Raw genomic sequence first — 16,858 nt, 5'->3', positions numbered from 1 at the left:
CTGTAAGACACAACGAGGTGAGAAGTCAGTCAGTTTAAAAAAATAGCAATAAGTTCAAACAACAACAGATACACAAGGGTATGAATCAAAATAAAGTAAAGAAAACTGTAGCTTAAATTGGCTCAAGCACCCTGAACCCCTACTGGGATAAGCTGTACAGATAATATAAGGATGGAGGGGCAATACTGACATCTGGAGCTCTAGCCCCCCAAATAAACCCTTAAAAGTTGATGCAATAGTCATGTACGTTTTTCATTTCTGGTACTGAGCCACAGAAGAGTGCTGATCTCAAGGGTGATGTTGTGACTGCCACTTGCTGGGAATTGTAACAAACATGCTTTATCTGCTTTATCTGTAATTGTGTCTGTATATGAGGGTAGTTTTGGCTTAAGAGATATCAGTTTCTTAGACATATGAGATGTATCTCTTTCACACTGATAGTCTAATAAAAACACTGATAGAGTACTTGAAGGATAACTGTCCTCAGCTCTGCTTTTAGTGGATATGCTGAGACTTTTTGATTGTAAGAACTCTAGAAAACCAGCACCACTAGCACTATGGTTTTATATTTTTGAACAAACCAGCATTTTTAACTGAAAAGACAGGGCAAAGTAACTAACGAGAGTAGGTCACATGTCTCTCATAACTTCAGCTATTTTACCCAGAGGGTCACAGGCACTCAGAAAGAAAACACTGGGATACACAAAGCCACAGATTCCCCCTCTCTTTTTGCCCCTCCTCTGCCTTGCTCTCCTGCCAGGGAGACTGTGGCACTGCAATAAATTCTTGGCATCAGTGCACGTGCCAGAATTAAATATTGGAAAAGTCGCTCTTACTGCCATCACAAACATGGGTTGGGTTCCTCTGTTTTTTCCAGCGTGTGTTTTTAGGTCTCTGTGTTTAAAAAAAACACACATCTAACAGCCATGTGTGTCAGGGACGATGGGGAGAAAGTGTACGTGTGTTTGTGAGGGTCTTTTGCTTGCGCATCAATCCAGATTGACGTGGGCTTGTGTTTGTGTGTCTGTAACCATCGTATGAAACCATCATATCACAACATGTCAGTGTGTGGGCCACATCACACGGAGGCTATAATTAAAGTTTCGTGCTGCACTTATGTCACCCAGTACCCAACACTCCATATGGGCTGTGTTTGCACTGGGTGGCCGGGACCAGAATGGGAGACGACTTCAGGGGAGGGAGGGGAGGGATAAACCAGGACGTGGCACACGAATGTCTTCAAACACAAGCACACAATGCACTCTAACCAGGAACAGACGTGCACTCGCTACAACCGAATTCTGTGTACTACCTCTATGATGGCATCATTTTGAGGCTGGTAGTATAAATTCTGCTTGAAACATGATTGAATTATTTTCAACTCCGTGTTTAGATTGTGTCCAAGTTGGACCACAAAACCTACCTTAAATTTTTACCTACAAAGATTATCCTGCTAGGTCAGTCACCACAGTAACTGGAAAACTTCTCAGACAATAACACTGGAAACTTAAAACTACATGAAATTTTTGGGGCAGTCTCGCCTAGATGGCTACAGCATGATAACAGATGATAATTGGCTCTAAATGCTACATTAAAGTAGGAGTAGTAGCATCAAATATGTGGTCCTTAAAAGTAACCACAATCAACCGAGGACAGAGTATATACATAACATGTAACTTAGATGTGACATAGATTTAAAATTTTTTTAGAGATTCTTTTTATACATTTTAAGATCTGTCGCATTTTCAATTTCTAATCCATTACATTAACATCTATTATGCATGTTTCACTGCTAGTAAGACAAAATGTTTCAAAAAGAAAAGAAAATGTCAGTTGTGTTTTTATTGTGGTATGCAAAGTAAGCTCTCTTAGAGTATTTTCAAATTTGAATACGAGAAAACAAATTCACCTAAGCTAGATGAATGAAAGGTCTAAATTTTTACTTAAATGGCCTTAAAGTATTTATACTACAATCTAGAATTACCCATTAACAAGCACTGTTAAAAATAAAAAGTTAAGAAGCCTCCAAAAGGGTATGATTGCCAACTTCAGGAAACATATAACCTCTAATTCTGATTTTAAATCACGATTGGGAAGAGTTCCCAAAAATGTCAGATCTAAATATAAAAACAAAAGCAGAAAAAGCCTACAACTCTTAAAATGAATAAGCCATATATATATATATATATATATATATATATATATATATATATATATATATATATATATATATATAAAATAAGACCTCCTAATCTTGCATTCAATATCTGATTTATCGATTGATTTATCAACTTTTAATACTTTTTAAGGCCCCACGGACACTCTGGAGACAGATCAGAGCCATGATAAGACTATCAGTCTACTGATCAAAAGAACATCTATATCAAATCACTGTTCATCAAATACAGTATTTTTCTGTTATTTTAAACCTATCGCAACCTCTATCAACCACTAATTCCTGCGTCATCAAGATCACGGGACAGCAAGATGAGAGCTGTATATCTGTATTTTTGCTTTTCCTTATAAACAGAGGAAATAAAAGACTTAAGTTGTTGTTAATAAGACATGGCAATGCTAAAAAGCAGCAATAGAAACTCCAAGAAAAGCAGGAGCAAAATGGGCAGTAAAAATATTGTTTTTATTCCTTGCAGAGTAATTTTTGAGCTACATTCTGGCATTAAGGTGAAGATTAATCTAAATCTTGAGGAATGTACTTTATTTATTTTGATGTCATGGAAAGTTTCAATCAGAGTATTTGCTAATTTTTGTTCTCAAATGTGATAGTTGTAGGTTTCTGGGGTACCAGAAGACATTTCAAGAGGTCTGTTTTGATATTTAAAAAAAGGTAGAGAGAGTGGGGAATGATATGTCGGAAAGTAGCTGCAGGTCTGATTTAAAACCAGCCTGCCTTCTTTGCAGACAACAGCTTCTGTAGATGGGGTGCATGGTTATAACCTCAAATAAACTGACCTGACCACTAGACTAAACAACCATGTGCGGGATAGAAGCCACAGGTCAGATCTGAATCCAGACAGCTAGTTTGACATGTCCAGTAGGCTCCGAGTTCCATTATTTAAGATTACATCGACTTGTAAATTAATCATGAAAGTAGCTGGCAGATAAATCTGTGACAAAAGGATCAGAATCCATACACACTTTGTCAAGCTACTTTTTGGCAGAATTAAGTTATACTTCAGGTAATCTTTTGAAGCAGTGTACAGGTGTTAGCAGGTTCGTAACAGTGCAATCAAACGCTGACATTCATACAATGCAAACCATTCAAGGCAAGGAAGCTTTCTTCATCTGCTTTAAAGCTTACAGCCCTTAAAACAGGTTCTTGCTGTAAATACAATTATTCACAGAACTTACAATGCAGCTAGATATCAAAAAAGAAAGACATTCAAAGCTTGTGCAAAATTTTCTGCAATTTTGCTTTTAGTTATCTCAAAAAGCTAAATGACCCTGTTAAGAGCTTGTTCAATATTTAAAGACAGCCCTATTAACAACCACATCTCAGAACACTTCAACTTTTTTGTATGACTTCTCTTCTTCAGAATCTGTTCTAAATGTGAATGTGTGCTTACCAGAGCCCATATCGATGAAGGGGTAATTAACCAGCACGAGTTTGTTGAAGTTGAACTTGTAGGTGAATCTCTTCCCTTTAGTCTTGTGCAGGATCCTCTTGTTGTAGTAGTATCTGAAGAGACAAGAACAGACACAGTGTTATCTTCAGTTACTGTTTTAAAAACACATAGTCATCAACAACATGTGGTAAACCTCTGATTATGACCACATTTTGATTTAGCCAAATGTCTACGAGTGTGAAACCATGAATAACCACTTCTACTATTATGCACATTTTTCCAGCTGACTCACAGCCTCACAGCCAGTCGGTCATTATTCACAGTGCAACCAAAATGATCAACAAATCACCACAGCCATTATTCTCCCATACATCTGCTTAATCACTGTATGTGTTCATTTATTAAACTTGGTGCTTGGCTGACCAGAGTGTAAGTATGGCTTATCAAAAGCCAATCAAATCAAGTCCTTCTCATTTCCCTGTGAACTTTGAGTGATTACTGTACATGAGCCAGCCTGAATATAATGAATTAAAAGAATACAAGAGCCAAAGGAAGGGTTTCACCAGTAAACTCTAAATCTCAGTGCTGCTCTGTGGCTAACAGACAATTTACATGAGAATTATGATCCCTGTCTTCTACATACGTACACTGATTCAAAAAAGGACAAAAAAGGAAGGCATGCATGTTGTTGGATTTTTGCCCGTTTTTAATGTGTCAGTAATTTAAAATTAATTTTAGCCGACTATGATATTGATACAGATATTTGAATTTAATTCAGACATAAAACTGAGGTCCCTAAAACACACAATTTAATGTTTAGGCTTGAAAAACTTAACAAATTTCACACTTTACAGTGTAAGGATGATGATGTATAAAGAAAAAGGGTACAGCTGACATAGGTCTGTTGGTCCAAGTTAAAACTCCACTAACTTATTGATTCTTATAGCCAATATATACAGCTGATAAGAGGCATCCCTGACAGCCCCCAAGGCTGCTAATACTGCGGTTGTTTATTTGGCCTCCCTGGCAGCACATAACGCCGCCCCAAAAGGTTGGGAGTCAATGACACAAGAAATAAAAAAAAGTTAAAAAGTCGAGAAAATTCAAAGACACTTATTACCTAACCTAGTCCAGCTGAGAGAGAGATGGAAGCAGACACTATGCAGATTTAGCAGTCAGAATAATCTGTACCAATCCACTCAATCATACAAGAAGATATGAGGACATGAATAATTACAGCCTCAGTTTAATTCATTTAAAGTCGAACTAAGGGAGTGTAAGGCCAAACTTGTTGGTGTTGAGCAGGCTCTGTCCCACATGCACAAGAGAATGTGTGAGGTGGTGTACATCAGAGTGTTTGGACTTGACAAAGATGTGGAAAAGGGAAATTCCACAAAATTCATGGAGTCTCTCTTCAATGAGGTATTAAAGACAAAAATCTGCCTTGTAAGCCTGAAGCTGAAACTGCGTACAGAGTGGGGCCGGCTGCAAGATCTGTTCAAGATCGATGATTATTATGCAGAGATTCCTGGCCAAAGATGATATTCTAAAAATAGCAAACCAAGAGATGGTGCTGAATTTCAATGGGATGGAAGTCACAATTTTTCCTGATTTAATGGCAGGCAGAGGTTTCCAAAACAAAGTGCAGAGGATAAAACTACATCAGATGGAAACAAAACACTGACTGACCCATCCAGCGTCAGATTCAACAAAAAAAAACAAATATTTCTAGGCCGATTAATCAGCAGAAACGTATATCAATCAAACAATCAGAGAAACGCTGTCAGGCAATCAATAATTGTTGATGAGACTGCACCCTAGAAATGATCTGTGAAAACAGTGATGAGAAAATAAGGCCAACAAATAGATGATGACATGAACTGACTTGCATTATTAATTTCAAGGACACCACATACAGTATTTCTGTAAAAAGACCAGTGAGTATATAGGCTATAGCATGCAAGATGCAGCTGATTAACAAAGTAAATGTTTTTTGCAGATGTTAAAAGATTCATTTTACTCTACTGAGCTATTTCAAATCACATCCCTATGTACAACCATGCAATGTATGCATGTGAGCGGTGTGATCTCTGTGCAGGTATTAAATAGTAAATGGATTTGAGCTTGTACCACAGGTTAAACTCACCCATTCACAGAATAACCACAAACTGATGGTGACTATATAGAGTGGCCACCAGCTTCCACTTATACGCATCCACATACATTTCAGATGACACTGACACAGCAGTGCAATCAATTTGTGGTTCACATGTCAAGTGTCTTAAAGTCACATTGACATGTGACTGCAGGAGCTGAGGATCAGACTTTTGACCTTCCAGTTGAGAGACAACTGACTTTACCAAACGGAGCCAGCCACCCTTTTATTAAATTTGATTAAACTGCTGCAGTAGGCTTTCTGTTCTCCAGTGTGTTCTGTAAACTTCTGTTGATATTGTGATTCTACTAATCAACACATAGCACTAATATAAAGGAAAAACAGTATATTATAATTAAGAATATTATAATTCCCAATGGTACATAGTTAAGCAGACTGTTGCCTTGTCTGACATTGCTGCATCTTTCTTTTCCTGTCATTTCTCTCCTCAACCCCTCTTATTCAACAGGGATAGCCTCCTGCTCTTTCAGATCATCCCACAGGGGCCTTGAGGTACATTTAAGGGCTGAATATTAAGTTAAAATTATTGCTGCAAAACAGGAAACAAGGAACCATCTTTAAAAGGTATTTTGTGCTCTGTTACTCACAGACTGATCACGACAGAGCAGAGAATCAAACTCCATCCAAACCTGAAAACCTTAAAACCAAATCTTGGAGGATAAGTTGATAAGTTGTAAAACATCCTTAAATTTTTTTTTATTTTGTTGAAATACGGTACCTGTACTTGTACTGTACTGTGTGTCAATGACAATAAAGGCCTATCTATCTATCTATCTTAAAATTTGTATCCGAGTTGTACATCTGTTTGGCCTGCTATGGTTCTGTTTCTAGCATTCTGGTAGAGTTGCTTTGTAGAAAAAGGTGGAGGATATAGTGGAGTGCTCTGCATTTTCTCCCCTTTGCTACATTACACACCCATCTAAGACAAAAGAAATATTTAAACAGTGATACCTGCCTCTTTCAGTGCATTATTCCAGTTTACGAGCCATCCAACTCACTTTAGATAAAATTTTATGAAATGTTGCTGTATAATCTTAAACACATCCTTCTTTTCGTTTTACTGTTGGTCAGACTATCAGTCACAACCCTTATCCAGATCTGTTAACTGAGGTGTGAATTAGATTTCATTTACAGCCCTGAGGGCAGAACAAAGGCTTTGGCACGCTGGAGAAAGAACAAAACCACAGTATCCTGGTATGTCACTGAGTGAAAAACTTCTTGAAATGAGAACCTGTTGAGAAGAAATCAGCAACAAGAATTGTGAGCTTGCTACAGATCCTTTTTCTACCGAACAACACATATGCTCATTTCTAAAACAACTGGATTGTTTTTGCAGTATGAGAGTAATATAATAAAACATGAAACTCATGGGGAAAAAAAAATATAAAAACATAAGCGATAACAAAGCACTACCTGCACTGTAACTGCACATTAGCAAATAATTAAACAACCTACTCACAATATGAACACACGCTTGGATACAAACCCTCTGTGATTACTTAAGGATGTGAGCGAGCCGCTCTGATTGAGGCTTACACAGGCGGCTCCATTAGTTGGAGTGCATTAGTCATCGTCAACTCACACAGCGATGTAGCGGAGTGAATAGCGGGCCGCTGACAGCTCATCTAAAAGATAAAATGGCTCCCTGTGACTCACCAAGAGCCTCAGGACAAAACCACATTCATATTTTGTTACATAAAAAACTTCTATATCAGAGTTTCTCATTCAGCTCAGACTGGCCATTTCATTCTGGAGATTTAACATGTTATTCATCCTTTAAAGGAGAATGAAGCTAAGAGAAGCTCGGAGGCTAGATCTGTACATTAATACACATTTACTTGAATTTGAAGTTATAAAAATGGCTCTTATTGCAAGCTATTTACAATACAGAAGCAGAATATAAAATACCAGTATAGAGTCAGTGTTATGTATCCACTCATTGATCTATTTTTCTTTCAACATCATCCATCTAAAAAGATCAATACCTAATTTTTTGAAACATTTTTAACAAATTCAAGCTGTGAAGGGGTAAGTGTTAAAAAAACCCAGTAACCCAACATAAATCCTTTTCTTTCTCTCCAAGTGGTTAAACTAATTCTAGGAAACAATTGCAAAATGCTTCCATACTCTGCCAAGTCATAACCCTTCCTATTTGACATTTCTGTGCTTTTCAACAGTGCTAAAAAAAACATTGACACATAAATACATCAAGCTGTGACCTGAAGATCTTGAATACTCTGCATCATTCTAGTCTGAGTAAACATTCAACATGTTAGTAAGATAAAATACTTCTACTGCATTGAAATATTGTTACAGTAAAGTGAGTCAGAGCAGTAGCGACAGTTTAAAAAAAAGTCAACAAAATATATCATTGATGTAATATTTTTCACAATGATGGAACCGTGCCCAGCTATCCTCTGCTTCAGTGTGATCGGAGGATTAGTCACTGGTGTTTGGTTCAATAGAAAACAACGCAGAGCAGGAGTGAGTGAACCAGGAGCTCATCCAGCCCCTTAATGACTCAATGAGTGAAGGGCCTCTTCTGATAGAGATGAATACTACGCACACCCACACTGTCACATGGAATACAGGCACACACACAAACACACAAAGGAGCAGGCAGATGAACAACATGCACAAGAGCTCAAACACACAATGCAGGCAGGAAACATATGCAAGTAATGACAAAAAACTACTGAGTTAACAGAATCTGTTAGACATTGTCCAGAAGATACAGTGTTAAAGGGATATTTCAGTATTTTTGAAGCTGGGGTACCTGGCAGTAGCCTCCAGTGATTTCAGTGAGCCTTGCTCCTTTAAGAAGGACTGTACATAACAGATGGGTACAGCTTCTTACTGGAATTGAGTGAGTTTTGGATAAAAATGGGACACAAAACAATGTTGGTAAGCACTATCAACATTTTTTAAGCATTTTATTTTATACCCAGAAAGCGTCTGGTTTTTGTCACTATTTTGCAATGCAAAAGCATGTAACTGGACCTCAAAGCCAAAGCCTGCATTGCAAAATAGTGACAAAAACACAGAGGCTTTCTGGGTTAAAAATAAAATACTTGAAAAGTTTTCAATAGTGTGCATGTTTGAGTCAACATTGATTTGTGGCCTGTTTTTATCAGAAACTCGCTCAATTCTTCAGAGAAACTGTACCCTGTTATGACGTACCGTAGTTTGCTTGCCAGTACAACCCACGAGTCGTTCTAAAAGGAGCAATACTCACAGAAGTCACTGGAGGATAACGCCACTTCTACTAAGTACCTCATGAGGCCCAACCTCACAAATACTGAAATATCCCTTTAAAACAAAGGTATTAAGTTTTATTAAGGATAGAAATGTTTGATGATCAAAGGCTCAAATTGAAAACAGATTAAATGGAAGTTGAAAATTCAGCATATGGTCCATTAAAAAGAGAAAACTACTGTATTTGATCTAAGGTATGTCTGAAATACTCATCAACTAAAGCATTCCCATCCCAACTTTCATCCTGTGTATAGTGCACTTCATCTTAATGATGTAGAAATGATTTATTCTAGTGAGGTAAATTTCCACAATTTATCAGCCGAGGGGCAAATGGATCAGAAAACAGTAAATTTAACCCCAAACTTCGGTCTCTCTGCTGGTACAGAGCCAGGCAGCTGCGCGCTGATCTAAAGCATTTTATTATTATTTTTTAATATCTGAGAGGATCGTATTTCTTGAAAGTGGGACTGGCTTCGGCTCATTCAACAGACACGCCCACACTATCCTAGAGCAGATTTTTCTGCCTAATTTTTTTATGATTTTGAAGCTTAATTTTATAAACTTTGAGATGTGTTTCATAACTGAAATTTGACCTGGTGGTCCATAACACAGTGACCTGTCATCAACAAACCTAAAATAAAGATTTTTTAATCACTTTACAGGGACTTTAATACAGTTTGAAGATCTGCTTGACAAAACTATGAGAAACACATTTCAATGATCATTTCCTGAACAAAAAAATCAAAATGGAATTTTTTTCTTAAATCAAAAGAAGTAGTTAGGTTCTACATTTCTACAGCTGTGTCACATGACACTAATCCTCTGTTCTTCTTCAGCTGTTTGATGGCAGCTAGTAAACAGCACATCTAAATGTGCTACAGCTACCATCTGGTGGTAATATTGCATTAAAACTAGGCACTGCTGAAAATAATCAGAAAAATATAGATAAAAGGTCAGATAAAAGTCACTTGAAACCTTAGAATTCTTACCAATCAAAAACTCTTGAGCTAATTGAAAACCATCTCTGTACAAAACACGAGACACATTAACAAAACAGCAGTGTCCAGTGGCAGTTTCTGCTTCCTTAAAGTGCAGTCTTTGACATACCAGCCAATGATTCCTCGTCAGTGATGAATGAACTGTGTATGTGCTGGTGGACAAGATATGTCTCATGTCAGCTATAAAAGAAAAGGATTTCTCTGTCTTCAAGCACTGACAAAAAATATTTGAGGTAATGTGAATAAAAAAAATAAATACATATAAAGCATAGGGCCTTGCCATTTGTAATTATTTTGGGCATTTAGGTGTTCTACTCATTGTACCTTTAACAAGCAATTTGTAAGGAGGTGTAAACATCATCAGGCCCGTTTGTGCAGTGAAATCTGGAGGCACATAATGTTCACAGACGGGTGGATAGATGGATGACACTGTGAATGAGTTGGGAAAAGGCACATACATGTGAATAACACACGCACACAGCACTGAGTCAATATGGAGGACAGCCTGTCTCTCATACTGGGCCCAGGCTCACTACAGGCCTCCTGCTCTTTGAAGACCATTTGAACTTCCTTCAAATAAATGAGAAAGGACTTTGACTCTAGACCTGACCTCTTCAGTATTGAACACACAAGCAGATAGATGTGTAGCTCCACACACATGTCCTCTGTGTGCATACACGAACACACACATGTGACACTTCAAAGATGCAGAAAGCATCAATCAGAGACTCTACATGTGATGGAGAGGATGTTCATCTAAAGACTTCTACATTAATGAACAGCCATTAGTTCATATACAAGGTTTGAAACCACAAAAAAAGACTCTAGCTCCAGCTGCTCTAAGATAAGAATCACTTACTGAGACCAAAGAGAGTACGTATCAAGCTGCTCGGTGATTTACTGATACACCTTGTGGAATTAATTTAAGCTGTAAAAGAGCAAAGGGGCAATGTAATTCCGTCAGCTTTTCCACAAGTTGCATCACATAAGACCTTCAATCACGGAAACAGTAGAATCAATATTTTTTTGTCAGTCAGTTGAAAGAAAAAATTCCAGTTATGAAAAAAGTATACCATACAGTTGCTTGCAAAAGTATTCATACCCCTTGAAGTTTTCCACATTTCTTCAAGTTACAACAATAAATGTAAATATATTTTATAGGGGTTTCATGTGATAGAAGTGAAAGGAAAAGGAAAAGGAAATTATATGACTTTCAAATTTTCTTTCAGATAAAAATCTGATAAGTGTGGTGTGCAAAAGTATTCGGCCCCCTGGAGTCAATACAATGCCTGATCACTGGACTACTCACACTGGTCAAACAAACTGGACTCTAGGATTAAAGCATGCTTTGGCATGGCGCAGATTGCCAGTATGAGTGTGCCCTGAGACAGCTGATTGTTCTGAAACACATTTGGTCACGGTTCATGGTTAATCCTTCTGATGTATGGTTTTGAAGCATGTTCTGACAGCACGATACGTGAGCGTCAAAGACAGAATCATCTTGATTATACGGCCTCATTTTACAATGCACCACCTTTACCTTGTAACCCTGTTTCTATTTTTCTTTCTGAAGGGGATTATGTGGCAAGAAATTATCAGTAACGTGAAATTTTAAAAAAATTTGACCAAAATTTGAGAGGAATAACAGATTTGTGCATGCAGACAAAAGCCACAGTTCAGATTTCAACTTGTTAAAAAGAGGGAAAACGTAGCGTGGACATTTTGTGCTATTTATCTTCCATCTGCTGCATATCAGATCAATAAATACAAAAAAATGGTACACGATATACCTACACAAGTTCAGATGAGGTTTTGTTTCTTTAAATATGCAGACAACACAAAAAAAATCATTTAGCAACAAACAAGACACAGATGGGCTGGAGGAGGGCTGACATATAACAAGGTGTTAAGTGTGTGTATTTGTGTGTGTGTTGTGATGAGGCTGTGTAACTAGTCATCACCATGGCAAACTATAACCCACACCAACCTACAACACAGGAGGCGACACTGATGACTAGCAGCGTGTTTGTGCATTTGTCTGTGCGTGTTTTTGTGTACATGATTATGGGAGAACAGACTGGCAGCTAAATAAAACTCTGCAGCATCCCACATGTGCTCTGTACAGGGCGAAGGTGTGTGTTTCTATATCTGCCATCACCCTGGAGTATAAGCACGCAGCGCAGATGCACAGCTCACGACAAAACAACAACAGTTATTCTCGTCTTTCACGTTTATCTTTGTTGCAACTGAACTCCAATTATCTTAGTTTAAACCCTCTAAAAATAACACAAGATCCAAGTCTGACACCATTTTGCTGAGGATTTTGCAAGACTGAATATCTTGCATGCTTTTGTCACCCCAAAAGCAGAACAAGAGCACCATCCTGCTCCTGGTGCAAATTTGCATGAAAAAAATCAACAACAAAGCAGAAACAGTTGCTGCTTTGAGATGCAGTCGTTTTCCTATCTGCAGTGATTGATGCTGTAAAGTTAGCTTGGTTTGCATAACCAGTCAAGCAGCAGATAGTAAGGTGTTGTGTACTATAGTGCTTCAAACTTTCCGAGGTGCACATGCTGAACTGTTGCAGTATGAAGACCTTGTCCTTGCACAAGAGATCATTCACCTATTGCATCACAGAGTTTAAAGAGTGAAAGCTGCTTTTAAATGTGCAGAATGCATTCCTTTGTTACAGTTTATCTGTACTGTTAAGGTTGTTTTTGCAGAAGAATGCATGTTTGCTGCATGCTGACAACATTTATGTTACTGAACTTCCATGTTTGCATAACATGACATGCTTGGTCAAGATCCAAAATATCCTATGACTGATTTAATCAGTATATTAAGTCAAGACATAAACACTTCTTTGATAGCCCAGACTGAGTTTTAAAATCATCCAACACAAAATGAACATCACATTGTCAGTGTCAGAGATTGCTTTGCATGCTATCTTCAGTGTTCTACTGCATTAGTTAAATATTAAATCCTCTTCCCTGTGAATTTTAGTTTCCCATTGTAAAAATATGATATCTAGCACTTTCATTTTGCTGCTGGAAAAACAGAAGTGGTGGTGTTTCATACTGAAAAGCATTTATCAGTGGTGAGCTCAACAGTCTTACTTCTGTGTTTACACCAGTCAGTGCACAACATCCAAATCATGGATAGAGACATTATTAATGCACCACTGTCTTCCCTTTGGACAAAAAAAAGCTTTGTGAGAAATAAAATCAAATTTTTAGGTACTCCCAGCACCTTGTTCATGTCCCTGAAGCTTTGCCCTTTGTCAATAACAATTTTAATGACAGAAAGGAAAACAGTAAAAGGGTTACAAGGTAGAAATGGTGCTGTGTTGTTTTGTGCTGCATCACTCGTAGGTTAAGACACTGTCAGAAGAATCAATGTAATCAAGCTGATTTTGACATTTGCGCTCACTTTACATGCTGTTCATATCTAATTCCAGCAGAATTATATAGGCCTTGTTTTAAGTTACATGAAGCTTTATAAAACTATAAAAAATTTTGAGAAACAATAACAGAAGGGCTTGAGCTTCAAGGTCCCAATCAATGCATTCTGACAATGCAAATAACTGAAAATAAGTCCATGTTTTTTTTCCTGTAATTTGACTCATTATTACACAAACAAGACTTGAAAAGATAATGCACTTCCACATCTTCTGTTCTAAGTTAAATATCTGTTCGCCTGACTCGACATAATCCATGTGGAGTGTGGATAATTGCATAGGAAAAAACATCTTTCATCACTTTTCTTCTCTTTTTCTTCATCTTCAATTCTAAATACTACTAAAACAAAACAGTAGAACACAGAGCAACAGGCTCTGATATTTCCTTCTACTATCAGAAGCATGTAACTGATATGTGAACATACACAACTAGTATTGCCTCTTATAAACTGGAGTTGTTATAAACTCCATATGACATGCTTTACTGAGTTTTTCATGGTTCATCTGGAGTTCAAAGCAACATGACACATGCTCCTGTAATGTGAGATTTACCCGCAAAGGCTGTTTGCTCATAGTCTATCTCCTCAGGTGTTGATACTGACAAGAAGCAAATGACCTAAATATGAAGGGCAATACAGCCATTAGTCAAGATTGGTCTTAACAAGATTGTATAACCCTTTCTGTCTGGACCTGAGGAGAGCCAGTCTGTCATGGGTGTTAGAATATCAAGTGTCATGCAGCCAGCTTCTGCTGCTTTAGTCTAAAGATAACTAAAATCAGGTATAATTATGCTTTGCTTTTGAATGAAAGGTTGAGGTGAAGTTAAAATGGCCCTTTGGAGACGTCCCACTAAAACTTTTTGTGGTTAAATGTGAACATCTCTGTTTACTTGCAACAGTTTTTATTCATCCTACCTTTTCTGCTATGTTGCTGCCTACCTTGGAACAAAACCACCACCTTTATAAGAGCAACAGAGTAAAACCACTGGCAGGACTTCATGTCTCATTAACTGCATGAATGTGAGAATGTATGTGGGTGTGCATGTGTCAGCCACAGATATTGTGTTAACACTGCTCCATGGTGCTTGCAATGTAGAATATTCATACTATTTTGAACCTATGCTCTGTTAAAGCCTAGTGGGAAAACAAAGCTGGCCAATACCACAATCTGTAGCACTCCACTTTTGTCAGCCAAAAACATACAAGATAAATGCAAAATGCAATGAGTTAAGTTACAATTTTAAAGGGTAGCTGAATAAAATGAAAGTTCTGCTCTCCTACTGCAGCATTACTTGTCACTATCCCTTTTTAGTTAATCTTTCTGACTGGAAATGCTTCCAAGATTGTTATTCTGTGACCTAGTAAGTAAAAACTGGGTTAAACGGGCAAGTGTTGGTCGGCCATGTGTTCTGCGCCCTGTCTCATGCGCTGGGTTTGTATCTAGATCCCACAAAAACAAACAAACAGAGCAAATGTCTGAATAAATACTTCAAAAATGTGCTTAATTACTCAATAAAGATGTGTGATTGTTTGATAGCATTTACAAGAGTAGATGACAAAATTACCTTGGAATCTTGCAACCAGATGCATCCCAAGGTTTGTAATTTGTTTGGAAGTGTGGAGATGCCACACCTCTTTCTTTCTTACCCTGTCTCCCACTGTCTTCTCACCTTAGTGCTCGACTGAGCTTGTCATAGTTCATCTGCGGTTTACACTTCCTGGCCCCCCACAGTCGGGCCACCTCGTCTGGGTCCTTGATGACAAACTCGCCGTAGTCTCCCTGCCAGGCGATGACGTCATGGTACTCCTCTTTCCTCAGCAGCTCCAGAATGAAGTGCCACAGCTGGATCTGTCTGGAGCCCGGGCTCGACTCAGGCTTGTACGCCCATTCTGGGAAGGCAAACCCTGAGGGGGGAACGAAGGAGAGAGAGAGGAGGGATGAGTTTAGCTTGATGATCACGAACAAAGACCAGTAAAAAAAAAGGGTTTAAGAAACATTAAATGTGGGTTTAATTGACCCATTTTATCCTGTGCCGTTTGTCAGCAAGTGTTGGAAAACTGCATGTGATAAATGTCTTTTGAAGTTGTACATATTTCACTTCAGCTGTTTTGGTACTAGGGACAACAACACAAACATTAAGTTTAAAGTGAAAAACAATTATCACTTCAGTTTCTGTATGTTAATTTCTTAGTACAAAACATGTGATACTTGGGCATTTCATGTCCATTTCTAATGCTTGACAGTTGTTTTTGGTCTCTAAAAATATGGAATGGAATATGGTTTTGATATCAGATTTTTAAACTTAGAAAATCAAACCTTATTTGTACTAAGACTACAAAAATATAAGCCCAAGGCACTGAGTATTGGATTTAAAAAGCTTAAAAGCTCCAGCAAAGGGTCTAGATTGCACAAGTATGTTTTCCATCCTCTTTTATATGCAGCAGCATTCGAAGACAAATGTAACTGGAGGTTAAATTTTTCTAAAGCTTCAGAAACTTTGGCACTACTGATCATTAAAATTTTGAAATGTGTATCATTTTAAAACTTGTGGTATCTAAAATTACCAATGTATTGAACATTTTGACAGCCTCTGACAGGGAATAAAACAAAACAAGTGCTTTTGTAAATGCATAGTGAACATAAGACTACTGAAAATTACAGAATCAAGGATGAAACACATTTGCAAGAATCCTTGAACACATTTAGGTTTAAGGCTCTGTTGCAAAGTAGATCTCGAGTATTTCGGCTTAATCTGTTCCCACAAACCGCCGCCATATCAAACCTCCACAGCTATCGCCTTCAAAGCCTGAAAATCAGAGTTGTTTAAACAGATTAAACAGGCCTTGAGATATGTGCAGACAAAATATAAGCTGTGGTTTTATAACTACTATCGGAGCACAGACGCACACACTATTATCCAACAGTTAAAAGTATAGGGTTTGAATTGTAAAGCAGTGGGTGGCAGTAAAAGACTCAACACCACTTCAACACAAGGCCATGTTGAAAGGCTGAATAGCAAAGGCATAGTGACACACACAAACACACACCCTCACACACACACCTCATTAGGACCAGATGTGCCTTGGCAATCAGGCTGAGAAAGCTGAGGGTGGGAAACATATGGCCACAATATAACAATGCTGAATTGTGAGTGTATGTGTGTGTGTGTTTATGTAACTGTAAAGAAACACACCATCCTAAATACCAAGGTTACAATCAGTTTCCCACACTCAACATAGTCTGTCATATCTGCACTGCAGTGACAGCCAACTGTTCATAATGATATGCTCAAGGCTGATGGACTGTTACTCTGCTCTGATGTGGCCTATTGACCTGAGCTGTAGTGACAGCATGTAGCATGTGCGCTCTTTTATTAATTAACTTGTAC

At 37.9% G+C, this 16,858-nt stretch overlaps 1 protein-coding gene across 1 annotated transcript in view; it reads right to left on the bottom strand.

The window, feature by feature from the left end:
• Positions 1–16,858, bottom strand: part of erf (Ets2 repressor factor) — a 50,677-nt gene that overhangs the window by 6,021 nt on the left and 27,798 nt on the right. The window contains exons 2-3 of the mRNA XM_041808745.1: positions 15,140–15,374; positions 3,585–3,697 (exon numbers count right to left, since the gene is read on the bottom strand). Of these exons, the coding sequence (XP_041664679.1) occupies positions 3,585–3,697; positions 15,140–15,374 (348 nt within the window). The remainder of the gene's footprint in view (positions 1–3,584; positions 3,698–15,139; positions 15,375–16,858) is intronic.

This window comes from Cheilinus undulatus, linkage group 16 (genome assembly GCF_018320785.1).
Source record: "Cheilinus undulatus linkage group 16, ASM1832078v1, whole genome shotgun sequence".
NCBI classification, from domain to species: Eukaryota; Metazoa; Chordata; class Actinopteri; order Labriformes; family Labridae; genus Cheilinus; species Cheilinus undulatus.
The sequence above is the reverse complement of the archived record's forward strand: the minus strand, read 5'-3'. Positions and strand labels throughout refer to the sequence as shown.